This window comes from Alosa sapidissima, chromosome 14, assembly GCF_018492685.1.
Source record: "Alosa sapidissima isolate fAloSap1 chromosome 14, fAloSap1.pri, whole genome shotgun sequence".
NCBI classification, from domain to species: domain Eukaryota; kingdom Metazoa; phylum Chordata; class Actinopteri; order Clupeiformes; family Clupeidae; genus Alosa; species Alosa sapidissima.
Window position 1 is genome coordinate 18,390,758 of NC_055970.1, and position 23,232 is coordinate 18,413,989.

Genomic DNA, 23,232 nt, shown 5'->3' on the forward strand with positions numbered 1-23,232 from the left:
TGTATCATAATTGTTAAAGGTCACTCTCCTCTCTTCAGAAGAGAGTCATTTTAAACAGCAGGTCCATGTCTCGCAGTAATAAAACACCTTATACATGTGGTAATCCAAAGAGCCTTATCTTAGGGTATCTGTTTACTTTGTTCTTTGGTGGAAACTGTTGAACAGCATAGTCGAATGATGTCTGTTTTCCTCCATGCTAAACTAAAGGAAAGTGAAATCTTAACATAAAAAAGCTAAGGATCTATTCATCATGACAAGGGATCTAAGGTCAGCTCGAGAACTGAAGGACTTTGTAGTTCAGACCAACATCATCATGATGACATTCAAGAACCTTTCTCTGTTTCTACTCAAAGGATGTGCACAAATTCAGGCTGTGCTCATAAGGAACATTCCTATTTTTTTTCTGAAAATATACACAGAGGAAGCAGGCTAACACCATACTGTTATTGCTGGCCATTTCCCAGGCATTCTTTGCCGAATAATTTGATATGACAAAACATGCAAAATTTGAGACTGGTCTGAAAGGCTGGAAAGTTATCCTCACCTCTGCAGTAATATGAAGTCTGGGGTAAACATGCATTGGACAAGCAGACTCTTGTGTTCCTGACAAAGCCAGAATGAAAGAATGAGATACTGCTGTATGCATACGTCTCGCCTTTCTTCACAGCTTATTATTAGGATTAGCAAAAATCTCATCACAGTCTTTTTTGTCCTACATAAAAGCAGGCATGCATTTATTTCCAATTACATAAAAAGTCTATCAGAAAAACAAAGTGAACCCTTTGACAAGCCGCACGAGATCCAGCCATTGATAGCATTTCTAATTCCAGCCAGATTGATTACATAGCGTGAGGCTCTGGAGCTACAAGGGCGACTAGTCCTTTATGCACCATTTCAAACCCTCCCACACACATCCCTCATGTAAACACAGGGTTGCCACCAACAATCACAAGTGACCGGCAAACGGGCGGGATGACAGAATTGGAGGCAGCTGGAGCAGCAGGAGTAGCAGGGAGGGAGACAAGGTCCACAAACACAGCGTTCCCAACTGAGTGCTGTGTGCAATCTATCACTGGGAGACTGGGAAGTGGTAGGAAGGAATTTAAGGAAGTGAGAGGGCCCAAGAGTAGCATGTGTTGAACCACTTGAACCATGGCGATAATCAGCCCCACCATCCTTAATGAACTCCTCATAAATCAAACTATACCCCTGGATGAGAAACACTAGGCATCCCCCTTGAATGGAAAACATGAGAGACTAGGCTGGAGCAGACCTCAGTATTACATCTGACAGTTTAATTCATGAAATTACCTTCCATGAAGCGGGGAGAGTGTGGGCACTTGCGTGTAAAAACAACATTCCTTTTATTAAAGTGTAAAAAAAAGGCTTGTTGAGTTACATTTCCAAATCTACATTATCCCTTTGACACCGCTGAGTGTTTTGATGTGGGAAACAAGACTATTTGCTTAAAGTAAATAACTTTTTAAGATGAGCATCGGCGCAGCTTGGGGGCCCCTTTGTTAAGCACACACAAAGCAGAGGGGCCCTGGCAGTGGGAAGGGATCACTCGAATTGTTTTAACTGCAACAGTTTGAGAGTTAGGGGTTAAGTAAATGGGATCCTCCTTAAAGAAAACAGATCCATATCAGTGCTGATGTGCTGGTGTCTGGGCTGAAGTGAGGAACGCCCGCACTGGCTACGCATGGGGAGTGCTGGGAGAGTGCAACGCTCAGCGCTTCGTACGGCAAACCCACTTCCAGTCAGGAAGAGCACACTTCCTTACACGTTTAAACAGACTACAAGGGGTCCCAAAGGGGCGCACACACACACACACACACACACAATTCCCAGGGACTACAGAGAGGTGTTTCGAAAAAATAAGTCGTCATGACAGCCATCACGTAGTGAAAGATTTCTGAATTCAACAGTATGATTGCCAGTTTCAAAAAAAGTGTGGAAAGTCTCACTATGAAAGACAAAGCCTGGGGCAGATCTTTTTCAAAGCCACATAACCAATGAAAATTTATTGTCACAAGCACAGTTGTTTTGTTTAAAGTTACACAAAAATAATGGGGCACATTTACACAATTTATACAAGTCTAAACGCAATGTACAATTAACAAGCTAACTAAATACCAATAGTTAAATATGTACCACTCACATTACACACAATGAAATTAAACCTACACAAATATGTATATTTGCTGTGTATGTGAAAGAAAACACAATTTGACAACAACAAAAAAAAAAAAATCAAAATCACATTATTTACAAAAACATTTTGATTTAGCAAAAGAATTCTTCACTTCAAGGTCATCTCATTACTCTTTCTGTGACATAATACAATCAGTCATGTAAAAGTTCTAGACCATAAAGTCTATGTTATTACTTGAAAAGGTAAAAGTAACAAATAACTGCGGCAGCCACAAGAATGCAACACATATTGCGCAATGCTTTCACTGTATGGCGGTTTTCCTTTCTGAAAAGACAGGAGGCTGGTGATAAAAGCTTAAATGAAGTGCACTTCAAGCTGTAACGTTTAGCAACTTCTTTGAAAATGTTCATTTTGTATGTTTGCATCATTTACTTTTATGTATCGTCTTTTAATTTTTTAAAATTTTTTTCAATTTTACACAAGATTCTTCTACACTGTTATTAGTTTACCTAGGTTATGGACATCACTACATATATAGTACGATATTTTTTTTTTCCCCACGAGAAGAGTCACGTGTGCTGGTGCTGAAGAGGCTTACATCAGCATGTCCTGTGTCACTGAGCCTGGTGAGGTTTGGCAACGTTAAAGTGAAGTGCAAGGAAAAAATACCAACGGAAAATTCCCTTCTTTTCCATATAAAGACTCTGAAAAATAGGCATCAAATATATGTGAACATATATTTAAAAAAAGGGGCATCTCTCGACTATCTCTGTGAAATAGCCATCTTTGCCCCCCAGGAGAGAGAGAGAGAGAGAGGGCGAGATAGAGAGGGAGTGAGGTGCCTGAGTGTCCTTGTGTGTGTGGGGGGGGGGGGGGGGGTGTGAGTTGAGAGATCCTGCCTCAGTGCCTGGAGGAGGATGAAGACGATGTGAAGAGCAGGGGGGTGCATCCACACATCCCCGCTGCGGAGTGCTGTTAAGTTTACTGGTGAGTTGAGATGAGAGCCACAAAAAAAAAAAAAAAAAAAAAAAAAAAAAGCGCAGAGTTCTGTTCACCTGGACCACCGTCCTTACTCGGAAAATGGAGGGAACATGCCCAAGTCTGCAAAATCTTCAATGTTGTAATTGGCTGTACCCTGTGTGGGATCTCCGGCCATTGGCAACATATCCTGCAATCGGAGACCAGGGTTAGAGAGAGTAGCAGATATGTGTGCATGTTTACCCAGTCTCATCTTCCAAGTTATGACACAGTAAAGTCAAACACAGCTATATACTGCAAACAGATGACTGCAGATGCTAAGAGGATATAATAACTGACATAATAAGTCACTTTGGATGAAAAGTGTCTGTTAATTGAATAAATGTAAGAGAAATTTTCCACTTTGTTTGCAGCATCAGGGAGGCAAGGCAAGCTTATTTATATAGCGCATTTAATGTTTAATGCATTGGGGTAATTCAATGCGTTTTACATAAACAAGAGCAAAGAGTAGTAGTAAAAAAAAAAAAAAGCATAAAAGGGCAAAAGGGGCCGGGGGGGTGCTTACCTGGAACACCTCTGTCTGGCTGGGCTGGGGGTGGGGGTGCTGCTCTCCCCCTTGCTGGCCGTGGTGCTGGCTCTGCCACTGGGACCACACCTCCGACGGCCTGCCCTGGAACTGCCCTCCGCTCTGACTGCCCTCTGCTGACACATCTGCAGATGAAAATGGCCACACACACACACACACACACACAGGTGAGAGGAAGGACCATGAAGCTCAGTGCAGACCCGTTACAACCCATTTAACCCCCAAGGTCTCAGTCGAAATGGCAGACTGTGACATCGAGAAAATGGAAGTACATACTGCATCCAAATGTTAATAGGGTGCCAGGCCGAGAGGGAGGAGAAACTATAAAGGAGGCTTTGATGGAAATCTCTGCAGAGACCTGGCTGCTGCTTAGGGAGCGCCTTCACGTTTGCGACCCCCTGCTGAGGTGCGTTCCAGAGGCGCTCAAACTTCAGAACATTTCCTGGGAGCCGACGGAATGTGAAAGCGAACGCTTTTGACATTCTGTCGCCAGCGGCTACTGCACCCATCACAGACTCTGCTCTTTATAAGAAATTTTACGGGCTGCGTATGCATGGCAAGCTGATGGGAAGACGTGTGTGTGTGTGTGTGTGTGTGGAGGGAGTCTCTCAGTGAGATGCCCACAGGTGTGGTCCTGGCTGATGAGATACTGGTGCAGAACTTCACTTTTGGCAACCGCCTTCCCCCAGTCATCTCCACAGAATGACCAGTCAAGAGATGCCCAGCATGTCGGTCTCCGGCCACCTACAGGCCAGTTGGTGTATAGTAACATAAATTAATTTATTGTGTGGCCCCCTTGGCGTGCATTCAGAGGGTGTCATAATGATCCTACACTTCCAATTTCGTGCAGTTTTGACTATGTTAGGTCACAGATACCTGCGATTACAACACCTCATTTTTACTTTTTTGTGTTTAACTAGGTGGCGCTATACATGAAATGAGTGGTTATGGAATGGGTCGACATGGCCCTTTGAGATCAACATACAAAAAAAATGGTCCTCCTAAACCCTACGGTTCTCAAGATATTCACAGAAAAATGTGTCTGCCCTACCCTCCTTTCGGGGGTCCAGTCCAGCGGGGGGGGGGGGGGCTACAGATCAAAACAAAAACAGGAGGTTCCATGCTATCCATGTGGGGTTACATGCCCACCAAGTTTCATGTACCCCGGTCTTACAGTGTCCCGGGAATCCTTGACGGAAATTTGGACATGCGAAAAAGAAAAAAAAAAAGAAAAAAATCTGACTAAACCTATATGACCGCCGCTTCGCTGCGCGGCGGTCATAATAAGTGTATGTGTGTATCTGAAACGGGCTAAAAGTGTGATGACAGACATTAAGAATGAGAAGCAGAACTAGAAGGGATTGAATAATAATAATACTGAACCATCTTGCTGCCCATCACCTGATCATGAACCTACGTCAACTCTTGGTACCTTTGGCCTGATATTACAGTCGCTGTCAATCAACGCATGTCCTCCATGCCAATTATGATGATGGGGTCTGTGTAGCCACTCACTGACATCTGTCTGAGCACTGCAGGGTGTACAAGCCACACCACCTGCATCCCCAACAGCACCTCTCCTAGAGGCCCACATTGTTGCAAACACTCTAGAATTATGATGTGATGACGTAAGGGCTCTTTTTGGCATTGCATGACTCACCAGTTTAGAGTTTGTGTTTGTATATAGCTCTCCAGAAGTGTTTCTGTGACTTAATGGTTTAAATAAAAACTATGTTTATTTAAACCATTTATTCCTACTCTCATTCATCACTGATGCATTTTCACTTCTCATGGACCACTAAGCTACCAGACTACAAAAGTACTGACATCCTAAACTGAAGTACTTTGTTGCACTCAATATCAATAGTTTAACAATGTCTATGTGCATTCGTCACTGAGAATTAAAGAATTAAGTGGCAAGTAGTCAACCATTTCTGTGGCAAATAGCTTTCCAAAGAAGGCTTTTTTCCACAGAGGTGACCAAAAGCACAGCGTCTCATCACAGAACAAACTGTTGATTTAGCTCCAGGCAACCCTGACTGACTCATCCACTGATGAACGCTCACTGCTGAAAAACAAAAAACAAAAAAACAAAACACATTTTAAATGGGCGAAAAAGCATCACTGTTGGGGGTGGTGATCCTTCATTCAAGAATCCATTACATTTACATCATAAAAAGAGACAGAAGGACTTGTTTTTCCTTGCCAACTATTAGCAGTGTGGGACAAAAAAAAAGAGCCATTGATAGCTGGGTGCTAATGTTTGAAGTCTTGCCTCGTGTTATGAAACCATGATAGAGAGAGGAGACTGGAACGTTCCACCTGGCTAATGACAACGCATTAAAAGTGAATCATCTGGACATGAGGCTGGAGAATGGCTTCATTTGTGAGCAGCTGGTACAACCCTTCAGGGTTTCTGGGGAGCCACTTAAAGCTTGGATCTCTGGCGCAGTCGCTAGGCGTGCGTGCGGAATTTTAATGACACCTTTTTCCAGCCTAAATGACTTATCAAACCGACCCCACTAATCAGACTGGGGACGGGGCGGACTCGCTCGTTCCGCCACAGGCAAAGTTGCTCAAAGAGAAAAAATGGAGTCGTAGCCCAACGCAGATGCCTCTTGCCCCAGGAGTAGGGGAATGGTCGGGGGTGACTTGGCTTTCGCATGATGCCCCTTTATGTTTCTCGTGAACAGAGCATTGACATAATCCCCACTTAAGTGTTTCACTGCACGCTATACATCCACCAGGAAAAACGGCTCTACAACCAATCCAGCAGGATTGTGGATTAGAGCCAAGGAATTTCCAGCCATTGTGGAATTGTCCTGTCTATTTAAAAAAAAAAAAAAAAAAAAAAAAAAAAAAAAACCTGTCAGAGGGACTTATGATTTGGGTGATTAATGCCGTGCTTTGGCATTGCTGGAAATGTATGGAAACCAGATTTCGGCCCCCTTTTGAAGTGTGGCGGTACCACGGCACGGCACGCTGATTAAAAACCTATGGGCGCCAGCTGGCGCTCAGAGACGTGGCGCTCTGGGCTTCCTGCTGTTCGCACTCCTCGTGGCCCTCGGCCCCCAGCGGCGCCCGTCCCCTGTGTCATAATCACACCGCCCTTTATGCTCTCTGTGTGAGCGCGTACACTTAATGAAGCTTCAGCGAAAGCTGCGCGTGTCTCCGCAGGCAGGCCTGTGTTTGGATGTGAGGGACCTGGTCAGAGAGGAGTCTGAGCAGGGCTGACAGGAAGAGGGGGGGTGAGTAAACGAATGCAAATATGGCCGTGCCTTTGTTTGATGTGTGAACAGGGTTTAATGTCGGTTTTTCTTTTCCATAAGCATACAATGCAGAAAGGCACCCATGATGACGGATATGACCTGGTGATGGCAGGGAGTTTGACAGGGATTTAACCTTATCTAATGTGTGCGCAAACAGCCATGTATCAACCGAGTGTGGTTAGCGGACAGGTGCTGTGTTTGACTACGTGTGGCTGCTGGAGGCGAATACAAAGCCGCTTACCAAAGGCTGTGCTGCGATTGGCTAGGTTGGAGTAGGCGTTGCCACTGGGGGAGGAAGTGGCCGGGCTGGACAGCGGGCTGTAGGAGGACGGGTCAGCCTGGTAGCTGTGGCTGGAGCCGATCCCAAACGGAGACGACTGGGCCTTGCTGGACTGTGCAGGGAGTTGCTGGAAGTAGGGAGAGGGGGAGGGAGGGAGGGAGGGAGGGAGGGGGAGGGGGAGGGGGAGAAAGGCAGGGAGGGGGAGAAAGGCAGGGAGGGGGAGGGGGAGGGGGAGAAAGGCAGGGAGGGGGAGGGGGAGGGGGAGAAAGGGAGGGAGGAAGGAAGGAAGGAAGGGAGGGACAGTAAGAGAGAAACAGGGGAGAAAAGAGAGACAGATGAGTGTTATTAAAATGGTTCATGTAAAACCCTGGGGTATGAGAGATCCCATTCCCATGTGCACATCTCTGGAACACGCTACACAATAACGAGGCGTGTTTCCATTACCGCAGCTAATTAGGTTAATCGACCCCAAACAGGCATGCAGAGAATTTGAGTACTTAAGTCCGGGGCGCACGAGCGCAGTCACGGATTGGAGCGCGGTGCTCAGAACTCACCTGGCCTGAGAAAGGAGGTCTGCTTCCTGTCCAGGACACCTGGCCGGGATTGAGCTGTCTGGAGATCTGGGCTAGATTCTGCCCCGCGGACGCAGACGGCTGGATGTCGTTGACCCCCGGCACATGGATCACTGATGAGCTGCGAAGGCCAAACGCCATGTCATGAGTGAAAAGCGCAGGCTGACCGCTTTAGTCTGGATCAACACAACTTGATTGCTCAAGTTGAAAAAGATTGCTCAGGTTTCAAGGCCATGAGGGTTTGAAAGTAAACATCCTGACAGCCTCTGCACCACACACACGCACACACAGACAGACACACCTCTCACCTGAAATTTTTTCCAGCGTGGCCCGGCTGAAAGGGACTTCCTTGGGAGTAGATTTGCTGGCTCCCTGCTGTGGACGATGGGACCATCATCTTCTTATCAGCTAAGAAAAGAAAAGTGCTGTGAACACACATGCTATTTGGGAACCTTTCACACTCTTCACAGACATTAACCAGGTGTAAAATAATGGCCTTTAAAATGTCCAAGATTTGGATTCTGCTGTGAGGGGCACTTACTAACTACTATTACACGGCTCTTCAGAGTGCTGCAGAAGGTTCCATTCACATGAATGGGCCTTCCCAACGTTCGGGCCTATGTTAAATCTATATAAATCACCGGCAAAGTATATCATCACCGCTGTCAATGGCAACGGGTTGATTAACGTCTTTCTTATCCCTCCGCAATGGGATTTCATTGAAAGGGAAAGTAAGCTAGTAAGACGTTGCCACACAACACCTGAAACTATCAAGTTCTATCTGTGTGGCGAACTATTTATTTCTTTGTTTCTTTTCTCGTTTTGGCAAGTAGCCGTGTAATAAGCGGGATAATGTATTGTCCGTCGGTAATTACATTACATTACATTATGCATTTTTAGCCAAAGCGACTTACAGATTCAACTATATTACAAGGGATTACATTGTCCCCGGAGCAACTTGGGGTTAAGTGCCTTGCTCAAGGGCACAACGGTGGAAGCCGGGAATTGAACCGACAACTTTCAAGCTACTGCACGCTAGCCCAGTTCCTTAACCGCTACACTACCACCGCCCCAATAATTATCAGAAAATAAGTCCCTTCAGGTCAAAATAAGTCCCTTCAGGTCTCCCTGTCAGGACTTATTTTCTGATAATTGCCGGCGGACAATCCATTATCCCTTACTTAAAGGTGCTTAGATAGATACTTTATTTATACTTATTTATAAGTATACTGGCCTGGCCCTTGGAACACCACAAAACCCTGAAGACCATATTCTGCCAAGCTTCCATAAGACCATACCTCTATATCTACATTAGGTTACATTATATTCAATCTTCAATACACAACAGAGTACAAGACCATGCAACAGCAGACAGAAGGGGTCACTTGTTTCTAAAGCAATGCACTTACATCCAGAGATGCCAGAATACATGTCAGCGAAGCGGGGGTCCCTCTCCTGGGAGAACATGGCCTCAGTTTTGTCGATGGCCTTCCCAGTCTCGTGCACTCCCGAGGGGACATTAGGGACGGGCACCTGCAGAGAAATACCAAGTCAGGTTGGAGCAATACCACAAAAACTGAACCAAGGACAGCTTCCAAAATGATGGATGGTGGCCTATGTATGTTAATAGATCATTTTCCCCCAGCGGTGGCCTTAGGTGGGGAGATAAGGGAGGTGGGGTGAGAGACAGCGGAGCAGTCTGGAGGGGGGCTTGCCTGGGAGAGGTCGTAGGCGGTCAGGCCATCCCTCTGATGGACCTCCAGCTCGGCCTGCTGCTGCTGCTGGAGCTGCCTGCAATGCACACAGAAGGAGAGCCAAAGTCTTCAGACATCACCAAAACAACAACAACAACAACAACCACCCGTTTACACAAAACACAACACAGTTGGCCCTCGAGCGCAGCACACAACGACCCCAACATCAAAGCCAAATGACACAATCGGCTCCAGCAGCGTGCCATCGAGGCAAACAGAATTCCATCCTGTGTGTAAACAGGCCATCAGCTGCCATCGCTAGACTGCAGCCAGAACGAGATGCGTTAAGTCAGAGTTGAGTCTAACTGCAGTGTTCACAGGGGTTTCAATTTCATGCATGATTATTTTAATGGGCGCGAAAATAAACACTGTGACTGATGAAGATGCGGTGGAGACCTAAAACACTTTGTAGATCGCTTGCTTTTCCACTGTACAATCTCATTTAGATATTGACATTTTTGAAGGGCTATGTGGTGATTTCCTGCAGACTTTTTCCGAAAAATCCAAAGCTGAAATTTCCTGTTTACTAAAATGAGCTGATCTTTTTTTTTTATACCGGGACATGGCATAATGTGGCTGTTTATTTCTGGAGGCAGCCAGGCAGGCAGGCACAGCTTTCTTAGAAGGCACTTTGAGTCCATCTCTGTTTGTCTCTTTTGGAAAAAAAATAGGACACTGGCATCCCTGTAATACCAGTGAACATCCAGGAGTCCTCAGTAATGAAGTCCATGTGGAGGCAGGTCTATCGAACCAAACACAAAATGTCTCCTGCAAATGAGCTTCCCTCATCCCTGACAGGAGTGCACAGGCTCCACCACACCTCCCGAGGTTGAGTTACTGGCTGTTTACATGCTGAAATATGCCCACTCGAAAGTTATGACAGAAAAAATAATTGAACACCATTATGGATTCATGGAAATCGCGAAGCCTCCGCCTTTTTTTCCTCTAGCCTGGCGAGCTCTTGCCACAATGTATGTGGGCATTGGTCCCTGACGAGCAACTTAATGGGAGTTCACCATCATCTACTTACGCTACTGGCACCTCTGCATGCGAAGGCCACTTCAAAAAGAACTGGTCAAAAAAAAAAAAAAAAAACACTTTTAATGAAAGAAAATACTTCAAAAAGCCTTTCATGTCAAGAAGTCCTTAGCCTTCACCCTTACACATTTTTGCATGTGTGTGAATAGCAAAAGAGGGAGAGAGAGAGAGAGAGAGAGAGAGAGAGAGAGAGAGAGAGAGAGAGAGAGAGAGAGAGAGAGAGAGAGAGAGAGAGAGACCGACCAGACAGAAAGATGGGTTTACTGTTCTTGTGCCAGACGAAAGGGAGCTGAGTGCAGTCAGGGTCACCTGAACCAACACCAGGGTGAAATGGATAACACCCAAGACACTGAACGATATTTGAACTTTTGAAAAGTGAGCGAGCGAAAGAGGGAGGTGAAAAAAACAGTCTCAAAATACGACCGAGTCCAAGTTTCCACAGGAACTGAACTCGGACTGCCTCACTTCAAGAACAAACTGTAGATGATCTATGCCTGAAAAGCCATTATGAGAGTGAATAAATAGAGGGGCAGAGAAAAAAAAAAAAGAAAGCGTCTTTTCATCTCCGCCCGGCATGCCGAAGTTCATCATTTGTTGTTTCTGCTTGAGCGCCCGCTCCAAGCCTCATCTACATTAGGGGAGTCGATACAGATGAAGAATGGCTTAATCACGGGCACTGTGATTCCCCCTTTATTCTGCAGGACACGCCGGCTGCAGGGGCTGGGCCGGTTGTCATGATAATGAGCAAGGCTATTGCTGCTGCCCAAACCTGGCCAATGATGGCCCCAGGCCTCTGTGTGTGTGTGTGTGTGTGTGTGTGTGGCTGTGTGTTATCTTATCATTTGTATAAGTATGCATGAGGGGCTGTGTGTGTTGTTTGTGCTTGCTGTGCTTATTTTGGGTGTTTTGGAATGTTTTTAAACTATGGAGGTCCGTGGGAGTATGTGTCTTGAGGAAGTCAGAAATTAAGAAGTGCTTGGGACGATAATGTCTTCAAGAGTCTCAAATACTTGACTTTTGACACCAGCGGGCAGAACATTTGGTCAAGTAATGAAGCCAACCTCCCATCAGAAGAATGTATTCAAATCTCTGGTTTTCATGGATGGCCATGTTAAGCCAGCTTCTAGACTTACATTCTCTATTTACATTCAAATTTTAACAACTTCAGAATTAGTTGTTGATGAATTCTGTTTATTATTTGTGTGTATACAAGCGTGAATGTGGAAAGGCAACAAAGCCCAAAATGATTAATACCTATTAATGGCGAATTCTGATTTATAGAGCATTTGTGTTTTGACAAATAATGTTTTTCTGCCTGGACATTAACATGAAAAACACTAGACAAAAGACGATTTATTGTGCTAGAAAATAAATATATGGTGTGTGTGTGTGTGTATATATGTATATACGTGTATATGTATATATATTTATTTTAGTATTTATTAAATATTTGTGCTTGTGTAATGCATATACCAGTTTTGCCTGAATGAGGTATATGTGCATGTGTACATATACTGTACCTCATATACGCACGTGTCCGTTGGAGCCAGGAGGCTGGTGAGCTGTGCCAACAAGGTTGCAGCTTGGGCCTACTTTACTGGCCTCCACAGGTCGCTCTTTAAATGTGAGAGGCAGAGCCGGGCCGTGCTGACCATTTTTGCCATTAAATAGGTTTATGGACACAGTCTGGAAGTGTGCTGAAATTATTTGCCGTCACTATCAGTTTCCAGCAGTAAAGACGAGTAAATTATGTGTGTGTAACTATTTTCATACCCAATTTCTTCCTGCGGGTTGCCTCCTGCATACTAAAACAACATTAACGTTTTAAGAGCTGCATCATCAGGCGAAAAAAAAAACAATCTAAATATACATAATGAAACAGCCACAGGTTTATAAAAGGGGAATTTCTGTTTTAATTTAGTCGAAACTGAAACCTCTCCACTCAAGAAATTATCAGCTGGCAAGTTCAGAAAGTAAAACAATGGACTATGGCTTTCATGACTCACGATTAGATGTCCATCTCTTAAATCAATACGACAAACATCAACAGAAAGGCACTCTTTGCAAGACATGAATTGTGCTTAACTGTGGACACAGCTGGTCTAGCTTTCAAGCCCTTCATTTCGGACAGACAAGGGCCTCCGGGGGGAAAAAAGAGAGGTGAAAATATGTGGATATGAAAGACATCTTTTAGATTTCAGAGAGTCCTTTGAGAAGTCCCACACCAAAGGAGACAAAAGGTTTGCCACAGGGCTAGAGACGAAACTAGCACTGAGGTGTGTTAACACTGCCTGTGTGTTTACGACTTGCTTTTTCCATGTAATATAAAACACTGTGGACTCTGGCACTCAGGAAAATCATATCTAAATACTATCAGAGATGTTTGGGGTAGAGATCTTCCCCTTGTGGGGTCTGGTGCCTGTTGCCATGCTGTTTGCTTTAGCGGGTTGATTATTATTCGCTGGCAGCTGTCCAGACAAAAAGGTGGAGATTTCAACCTGGGGCCATCCGCGACAGCTCCATAAAACTTACCAGGGTCAAAATTCCACCGTCCCCATACATCTCCCCAAACTATGGGTTCGATAAAGTCCGGCGCGCTGAGGGGATTACAAATTAACTTTCGATCGTCCTAAAGCACGCGTGCGAGTCCTGCGCTGGGAGGAAAGCGTGATAAAAATTATTGTGTGTCTACACAAGCTAACAGTAGCACTGCCACCCACTGCCCCCACCCCCCACCCCCCCACTACCACCACCACCCACTATCACCCCCGGTTCCCATCATGTGTCTCTGGTACATAAACTTGCGAGACGCAACCCGGAGGCCATTCATTACTGCAGACACATCCCAAACCAGAGATGCAGTGCATCTGACAGACAAGTCGGTTGCTGTGACATATTTTCCCTGCCGAACTCGTGGTGGCGGTCGGTTCGGGTTCAGCGGCTTTCCAGCAGGCAATGCAATCCCAAACACTGCTTGATCCCTCCTGATTTCCACCCGGCGCTCGATTTGCATCCCCCCCCCCCCCCCACCCCCTCCTCTGCCCCTTCCTGCACTACTACAGACAGACACCCCAACCCTGCCCATGCATTCTCCTCCAATCCCAGAGCAAATCGAGTGGGAGCAGCCGTGAGTCTCCCGTGGTCCTCCCACCTCGGCCATCCCCCATAAGGCCAAACGCATCATTTACACCCTCAGAGGCTCTGATGTAAGAGGCTAAATTCTTCACCGTGGAGCAGTAAATCTAAGGAGTCACCCCGTGAGGTCCTCTATGGGCCTCATTACAGCTGGAAAAGTGCGCTGGTATTCCAGCCATGCTGTGGGAGGGAAGCGGGTGGGTTGGCGGGTGGAGGAGTGGTGATAGTGGCGTGAGGTGGAGGGGTATGTTTACATAGTTAATCCAATCTCTTCCCACAGAGTCGCTTATTGGCTCCATCATGAGTCATTAGTGGGACTTCTGGAAGAGGAAATGCCAGTACTCGTTCCACACGTCGATGTAAAAGCACATATCAGTGTCCGAGTAATTAGACACTGGGCAGGTTAAGTATGGGCCTCCAACACGGTCCACCGTTTTGAAAAGTAGGATGTTTACATTCAGTAAAGTAAGCACTGTCCCGACCCTGTACAACAGCACTGACGCACAGCACACCTTCTTCCAATGAAGTGAGCGCAGAGCCATTTCCTGGCTCACGTTCTCCCAGCAGGTGGAACACACACACACACACAAGTGCCCCCTACTGTTAGAACCGGGTCTCTTAACACAATGAAATAACACACCTGCAGTGTAGTTTCTTTAGCACTGACGTGCTTATCACTTATATTACTACTGACGTGTAATCGCTTAACTAACTCCTAACTCCTTTCAAATTCCTGTGCCTGATGAACTGCTGTTGCAGAGAGAGAGAGAGAGAGAGAGAGAGAGAGAGAGAGAGAGAGAGAGAGAGAGAGAGAGAGAGAGAGAGAGAGAGAGAGAGAGAGAGAGAGAGAGAGAGAGAGAGAGAGAGGACGTGTTGGGGCCTAGACAGCCAGTGACCTTAACTGTCCTGCCTCTGCAGGAGCAGAGCGAGACTATCCATCTAGCCAGGGACCAGAGGGACCTAAGCAAACACAGGCCTTCAGTAAACAAGACGGAAAAAACCGAGGGATGGAGAGGAGGTGGAGGCAGAGAGGGGCCGGGGTCTGGAGTTTGAGCATAACTCAATTCAGTCTTGCTTTTTCCCACCTTATTAACAAGACGTAAATCAAGAACTAGGGCAAATATTATTTTGCCTTCTGAAACAGTGTGTTTCAAAAAAAATAATTAAAAAAAGCCAATGCCTGCATTCTGTGAGCCACATAAACATTTCCTGACTTGGCAGCATAAATGCAGTCCCCAGCGTTACAGTAAACTGCACTTAATTACAGTCAGAGATAGATTGTTAGCGTGTGGAGTGACAAGCGGAGACGTCTAGATTACTCTGTTTGCTTTTTTGGCATACATTTACAAGCATTACTGTAACGCATTCTTAGACATGTTTTCCTGTACTTTTTCATTAGTACTGATGCTCTGGTATGAAACAGCGTTCTGTAGCTTGTGTCAGTGCAAAGAGTGAGAGAGGGGAACATACTTGACGTTGGTGTTGGTGCAGATGATGTACTCGATCTCGTCTGAGTAGGGATTCTGGAAGGTGAAGCTGCTGGTCCGGATTAGCATCCACTCACGGTTCTTCATGCGGAAGCGGTACATCACCGACAGCACCCTGGCCTTTTAGCTTCACCACCTGCGAGCGGAACAGGGAGAACATCTGCCTGAGCTCAAATCACCAGAATACATGTACTTTTGGCAATGTGTTAAGTCAGAACCCTGGGGGATTAAGAAATGTATAGTATAGAGGAGTGAGCGTTTGAACATGGCAAAGGACGTGGTGAGCATACAGAGAGGACAGATGTGAGAGACTCCATCTGCTTGCACAGAATCGTGGGAAAGAGGCACACTGCTCAACTACGCAATGACTCTTTGGTGTGTAGCTGCACATATTATCGCACACATTTCAACACAAATGTTTTCTTACAACAATTCCAGCTTACAATTACCAACACAAACGATAAAGCCCTTTACGTGTTTAATTTCCATTTTTAAATAAAGCCAAACGTTTTTGCTCGCTTCAGGCCTGCGATAATTGTAACTGTCTTGGGAGGAATGCGACTGTTAGTTAAACAGCGGGTGTGGAGGCCTAGATAGACCACGTTGCATGACTGCTGTCTCCACGCATCTGCATTAATATATAGGGGGGGCCCCCACAAATGAGTCTGTAGATAATAAGATGGGCAGAGTGCGTGCATGAGCAATATTTCTGTGTGTGTGTGTGTGTGTGTGTGTGTGTGTGTGTGTGTGTGTGTGTGTGTAAAAGTAAAAGATGCATTGCGGAGATGCCTTACACACACACACACACACAGGGGCCTTCCGCTCACCAGACTGCTGTTGGTGCGAGACATTTGGCAGACTCCCAGCCGAGAATATTGAGCCCCCCCCCCCCCCCCCAACTTATACATTCCTTCCATAGTATCATTTCTGCTGTCACTCTGCTGACAGGGGTTATGGTTTCCATCTGAATCTGAAGTGCCACGGCCAAGTTAGTGAAGAGAGTGTTTTTTTTCCACTTGTGAAAGACTGAAAGTACTTCGAAAAATGTAAAACCATCTTATCTTAGTCGATACAGATCAGAAACAAAGAATCTGCAGGATGGGCTTCCTAATGTAAACCATTTTTTGATTTTTTGACCATGATTTTTTTTTTTTAATGGGAATCAGAGGCAGTGGGCACAGCACAACAACATGGTGCTGTTCAGACAGCGGACAGGTTGCGGGATGCTGGGTGTTATTCTTGGCAACTTGGCCGAAGCGTTTTCTCCTGTTGGTGGGGCGAGAGGATTCCTTCCCCGGAAAGTGGGTCCGTGAAAGTTGGGCACTGGCTCTGAGGGAGACGAGCGGTTATTTCACCGCCTCTCCCTTTCCTTCAGTCAACAGCCCCGGGCGCAGGACCTCATCCACAGCTGCGCAGGGCGGCAACCGCTCGCCAGACGAGGTCGTGCACACACACACCGGCTCCACAAGACGATTGCGAATGCGATTGTTGTTGTTTTTCCACTAAAACGATGGTACGAAGTACACCGATGTTCTGAGAGACGCAAATGGTTTAATGTGCTGACACAGAAGGTGCCTGCTTTCACAAGCCTCTGCCATTTTAATGTTATTCATGTCTCAACTCATATCGGAGCCCTGGGCCAACAATAACACTCCTGTCCTTGTTCTGCACACCAACAGGCGTAGGCACTTTCTCTTCATTAAGCGAGAGCAGGGCAGGTCTGGGAGGTGGGCAGGGCAGTGGGAAGTGGGCTGGGAGGTGGGCAGGGCAGGGGCGAGTGGGCAGGGAGGTGGGCAGGGCAGGGCAGTGGGAAGTGGGCCGGGAGGTGGGCAGGGCAGTGGGAAGTGGGCCGGGAGGTGGGCAGGGCAGGGGCGAGTGGGCAGGGAGGTGGGCAGGGCATGGCAGTGGGAGGTGGGCAGGGAGGTGGGGCAGTGGGCAGGGAGGGCAGGGAGGTGGGCAGGGAGAGATCGAGATCGAGCGCAAGAGTAGGCCAGAGCGGAGAATGAGCACTGATGAGTGGCCAGGGGGAAGAAAAATAATAAATAAATAAATAAATCTCTGATGCGTGACCTTAGAAGGATGACTCTGGAGAGCCAGAGAGAGGAGGAAGAGAAAAAGAGAGGGAGGGAAGGAAACAGAGAGAGAGGGAGGGAGGAAGGGAGTGAGTGTTGAGGTCCAACAGTGTGTGTGTGTGTCAGTCAGCCAGCCAACAAGCTTAATTACTGTCGACTGCCAGATAAGGCCAGAAGGACAATGCCCGATGTGAGCCCTGTAATACCAGAGAGCCTGCTTTCTGGAGCTCAACAAAGAGAGCTCTTTATTGCTGCTCGGTTGGCGGAGGCCTAGGCGATTGTGTTGGGATATGAGGCAAAGACGGCAGGCCCGCACAAAGGTGTACACACACACACAGACAGACAGACACAGACACAGACAGCCATGCACATTCAATGGTGCATTCACATATAAGAGGACACCAACCCACACAATGACAAATATAATACTTGGGCAGTTACTAAAAAAGTGCACCCAAACAAACAAAGGTAAACAAACACACACACATGCACAGACAGTCACCCTCACCCACACAGACATACCTGCTGAAAGCTTTCTCGCAAGTGGCTCTGGTCCTCCGGATGGCAGAATTCCAGGATGTCTTTCCCGAGCAGATCCTTTAAAAGCAATTGAAAGTCATGTTGGGCACATGCTGTAACACATAGTGAGTGGACGCATGCACGCACACTTTATTTGATTCCACTTTACAGTTGGATAATTCTCTACATTAACAACGGCAGTTACAACAGGTGTGTTGGGCCTAGTGGGGTGTCTTCTCAGACTGGCACAGGCACACACACACACACACACACACACACACACACACACACAGAGGGCCAGGCAAACATGCCTGCTCACTTATTATGATTATGACCGAAAGGTTCATGAAAAGGGCAAGGCCAAAAGATGCCAACATGGCTGTGTTGACATGTTCAGCTCAGGTGTTTACACTCTGCCGAGTGGAGGCGAGGCGATGAGCCTCAGACTGCTCATGGGATGCGGGGCAGGCGAGAGGAGGCTTATGAAATCTGAGCGTTACGAAACCCTTATGAAAGAATGTGCACATGACGTTCTGAGGCTCTCCCTGCCCCACGGCAGAGGCGAGACCGTTGACCTATGGCTGGTAGCCAATCACGTTGATGGAAAGACGCTGACCTGTGGCTGGTAACCAATCACGTTGATGCAGCGGGGGTCCACGAAGGTGATGATGCCGTCGGAGTTGTGGCGGGAGAGGAACTCTGTGGGGACGGACAGGCCATTCATGTCCATGGAGACGGGAGAGCTGGTTACCTGGTGAGGGGAGAAGGAAAACAAAGCACTTACAAAACGAGCGCACACACACAGGCAGGCACGCACACACACACACACACACACACACACACACACACACAGGCACGCACACACACACAGGCACGCACACACACACTCTGAGTCACCAGAAGGAGTATAAGATTGCCTTTAAAAAGTTTCCATGTGCTTTTAGGCTGCAGGTTGAGTGCTCCCCTAATAAACTGTACATGGCGGCCATAAAGATGTCTCCCCAGATCGGTCAGGAGGAGGAGGAGGAGGAGGAGGAGGAGGAGGCGGCGGCCGCTGTGGCTGCACATCCTCCATGTCTTATCCATTAGGCTAATCCACCAGGAGTGATCCTGATGTCCGCTGACCTCCGTGGCTCCTGGTTAAAGACCCCTAACCGTATCACACATAACACACATACCTGCTCAACTCTTGCAGGATTTAAACTACACTTAACCTTCCACTGACACACACACACACACACACACACACAAAATCGATGACCTCATGCATACCTGAAGTCTTCCAATAGCCACCAGGCAGTACTTGCTTGTCTGGCCTCCCTCGGAGTCCTCGTCAGGTATAGTCATGCCTAGAGAGACCAGAAGGAAAACAAACTCATCAACAACATCCGCTGACTAAGTGTGTGTGTGTGTGTGTGTGTGTGTGCGTGTGTCCGTGTGAGAGAGAGACAGAGAGTGCGTGTGTATGGAGGTCAAACAGTCACAAATAGAATTCCTGTTAGTGCGTCTCACTCGGTAAACATCACGACAGTGTTACAACCAGTAAATCATTTCAGAACATAACAAAGGGCAATAGGAATGATAGCCCCAGTCTTTTATTACTACAAATGGGTTTTATATCCTGTTTATTGTTCAGCCTTCCCCAGTTTCAGAAGAAAAAAAAAAAAGAAAAAAACACTTGCTTTCTCATTAGTGTCGAGATCATTTGCCCAAGACAAAGACGCAGTGTTTAGATTGAATGAGAACAAGGCACGACGATGAAGGGAAAAAAAAATCATCAAAATGACAAATGGCTTGAGTGCTGTCATCTGCCATTCCTCTTAATATCAGTGAGCACTGAGCCCTCAGAACATATCTAATCTTGTTTTAATTATTTAGAGGGGGCTTGAGTGCTGGTGTAATCTGCTCAGGCCTTGGACTCTGCTGCCTGCAGAGAGAAATCACCCTCACACCTACGCCATCACCGGCTCCTACCAGAGGGAACAACCTGTCAACACAGTCAGGAATTGTGCACTGGACGCAATTTGTTGCAATCTGATTTGAACGGACTCGAACGAGAGTCAAAGCTAAGCCAGAGCAAAAAAAAAAAAAAAAAAGAAACATTCCTCGAGCCCTGTTTGTCTGTGTGGGTGCCACCGCTGCTGCTGCTGGTCTGATGAGAACGGAGCATAATGAGACAGTTTCAGTCAGAACCGCAGGAGCCCCTTCACACCACGGAGGAACGGTGATGATGATGATGACACCCTGGAGAAGGGAGGCCTTCCAGAGGGGGCCTGGAGATGAATTCTGAGCAGAGACTGAATTCTGGCTCCATTCCTCTTTGATCAGGGCTTAAGCGAAGGCGAAAAACAAGAGGTTTGGGGGAGCTGTGCGTGCTCAAAGACAGGGTTAGAGGGTGTACAGTAAATGTGTGTGGCAGATCCTTGGCCAAAACCTCCTATGGAAATCGTGCGTCTGTCCAGTATAATAACTCACATTTACGCTAACAGAAAGCAGTTGTGGCATGTGTAGGTCAAAATGTCGGGGCCTCCTATCAACCTTTTGTTGCGTTCCGGGAGATCACTTGCATCAAGCTGTGACTACATCTCTTAAATCTCCAGGTCCATGTTCTAAACTGTCCATACGCGGGATTGGAACGAGGCTGAAAACAATCCGAAAATCAAACTCAGATCAGATCGAACTTAATTCATCATCCAAAACAATGCTGGGCCGGAGAATGCTTTGTATTAAAATACCAGACAGAGGGGTCACTAGGAATGCCTTTCCTGTTGACAGTCTAACCAAAGTTAAAAGCTGGGCAAATCGTGTTACTAAATCGAGCCTTTCAAGAGCTATTTTAGTCAACCCACAGGAAGTGGCACATGTGTGATCAATTTTCACAAGCATGAGACGAGCTGTGTTTATATGCGATACCTGGAATTAATCCCAAATCCCCAACCACAGAGCAATGAAGTTGATTTCATGCAGCTCTGTGAAGCGTGAGCATTGCTCAACTCCCAAGTTCCCCATCAGCCACATCCAGACACCTGGCGGACTGCTGGAGGGGACTGGAGAATGCGGGAGGCCTTGCATGTCTCCGTCAGCACCAGAGTGCGGGGAGTCATCCCTGCTAAATCTCCCACTCCAGCGCCCTATGGCCTGGGATGCCTGACCAGCACACCTGGCATCAAAAAGCTGACACGGCACGCAGCATTCCAGGGAAAGGTCCCTTTCATCCAGGGATCGGGATTTGGAGGGAGGGTAGGTTGTGTGTGTGTGTGTGTGTGTGTGTGTAGGGGGGGGGGGGGGGGGGGGGGGGGGTTTGCTGTAGGTCATCCATATGCAATGGGACTGTACATATGAGCTGACTTGGAAGGTCAGCACTGTCGATGGACGTGATCCAAACCAGATGAGCGGTACAGGGGCCGACTGCCTCAGGTTAAGGACAGCAGAACGAGGGGACAGAGACGGGGGTGGGGGGGGAGTACAGAGAGGGGGATAAATACCTGCTGGCGGCCAGGCTTTGATGTAGCCGGTACAGTGAACCACGGAGTACTGCGCCTCACCTTCCTTGGAAGGCCCTAAGCCATTCCTGCAAGATCGAAAGAGAGAGCATAAAACATCAAGATAATTATGAGCTATGGGACAAAAGCCCAGCAGAAACACTACACCTGGAATTCTGTAAGAACATCTTGGGGGTACACAGGAATGCAACAAATATTGCATGCAGAGCAGAACTTGGAAGATATCCACTATTAGTTGATATTCAAAAAAGAACATGCAAATTATATCACCATGTACTGTCCTCAAAACCAGAGGAATATAATCACAGTGCCCTTCTACAGAGGAGAACCCACCCAGAGAGAGATCCTTTTGATTATCTTATATCAAAACACAATTTGAATATGAATACACCTGACATGTCTCAGGCAAAGTTAAAACATATCGAAAAATTAACAAAAGAAGAATATTACAAATATTGGCTAAACAATATTGAACAATCCAACAAATTGAAATGTTTCCAAAAAATCAAAACCAATTATGAATTTGCATCTTATCTAAAAGAAATTACAGAGTACAAACAAAGAAAATTACTAACATCCTATAGATTAAGTGAACACTCTCTGGCTTTAGAAATGGGAAGACACAGGCAAACCTGGCTTCCTAGGGAAGAAAGGTTGTGTTTGCAGTGCAGTGAGGGAGTAGTAGAAGATGAAAAACACTTCCTCACTGAATGCAGTAAATTCAACACAGTCAGGAACCAATATTTCTTTCAATTCAGCCAAATTATACCTCAGTTTGAACTATTAGAAAATGAAGACAAGCTCCCATACTTGTTGGGAGAGCATACAAGTTGTGTAAAACTCGCTGCGCAGTACCTGTTAACATGTCATAAATCGAGGAAGTGAGTGACCCATATTGTGACATGCTTTGCTTTATGTCAATAACCAATACCCATGATAGCACATTGATAAATATACAGTATATAGTAATACTGTATCATTATACATTTCATTTATTATTTTCTCTTTTTAATTATTATCATTTTGTTATTATTATTTTATTTGTATTTTGTAAACAGATATTGTATCTGTGTTGTTTTGTTATATGTTTGCTTTGGCAACACTGCTTCATTGAGTAATGCCAATAAAGCTCCATTGAAATTGAAATTGAAATTGAGAGAGAGAGAGAGAGAGAGAGAGAGAGAGAGAGAGAGAGAGAGAGAGAGAGAGAGAGAGAGAGAGAGAGAGAGAGAGAGAGAGAGAGAGAGAGAGAGAGAGAGAGAGGGTGACAAAGAAAGATGGAGAAAGAGAAAGAAAGAAAGTATGTGAGCGAGAAATGGAGAAATAGTGAAACAGTTACGACACACTCAACTACTCACCCATTTCATGGAACAGAGATGTGCAGACTGAGCATGTTTGAACAGTTTGGATGCACCTGACATACATTTTGTCAATCATGCTGATAGTGTAATCCCCGTTTAAACCTGGTCTAAGCGCAAGCCCCCACAGCTGCATTCCTCCTCCATCAGCGGCACTCGTAAACACATTAATCTGAGAACGCAGCACACTCCCCACTTCTAAATGGGTACATCTGACATAAGAGGGGTCAGAGGTCACCCAGGGAGTGTAGAGGAGGAGACAGAAGGAGAGAACACATTGCTGGTAAATTCCTGGCAGAAACCACTTCTGGGAAAGTGCAAAAGGACAAAAACCAGCCGGGGAAAAAAAGACGCACAGCAATTTTTTTTAAAATATGTAATTCTGTGTGAGACAAGAGCCAAAGCAAGTAGTGAAAAACAATCTTTCCCCCCAAAGCATTTAGCATTTCTTCTTTCTTTCGAAAAAACATCACAGAGTTTTTAGTCGGCGCCCCGAAAAATTACACGCGCCTTGCATCATGATATT

General features: G+C 46.3%; 1 protein-coding gene across 1 annotated transcript in view; it reads right to left on the reverse strand.

Annotated features, from left to right (window-relative positions):
- Nucleotides 1-1,994: 1,994 nt before the first annotated feature.
- arnt2 (aryl-hydrocarbon receptor nuclear translocator 2) overlaps nucleotides 1,995-23,232 on the reverse strand; it is a 39,735-nt gene continuing 18,497 nt past the window's right edge. Inside the window, 12 exon segments of the mRNA XM_042061321.1 lie at nucleotides 1,995-3,323; nucleotides 3,699-3,844; nucleotides 7,230-7,395; nucleotides 7,823-7,961; nucleotides 8,149-8,248; nucleotides 9,250-9,373; nucleotides 9,556-9,631; nucleotides 15,238-15,381; nucleotides 17,841-17,923; nucleotides 18,462-18,596; nucleotides 19,118-19,194; nucleotides 21,331-21,416. Coding sequence (XP_041917255.1) covers nucleotides 3,225-3,323; nucleotides 3,699-3,844; nucleotides 7,230-7,395; nucleotides 7,823-7,961; nucleotides 8,149-8,248; nucleotides 9,250-9,373; nucleotides 9,556-9,631; nucleotides 15,238-15,381; nucleotides 17,841-17,923; nucleotides 18,462-18,596; nucleotides 19,118-19,194; nucleotides 21,331-21,416 — 1,375 coding nt within the window. The 3' untranslated portion in view covers nucleotides 1,995-3,224.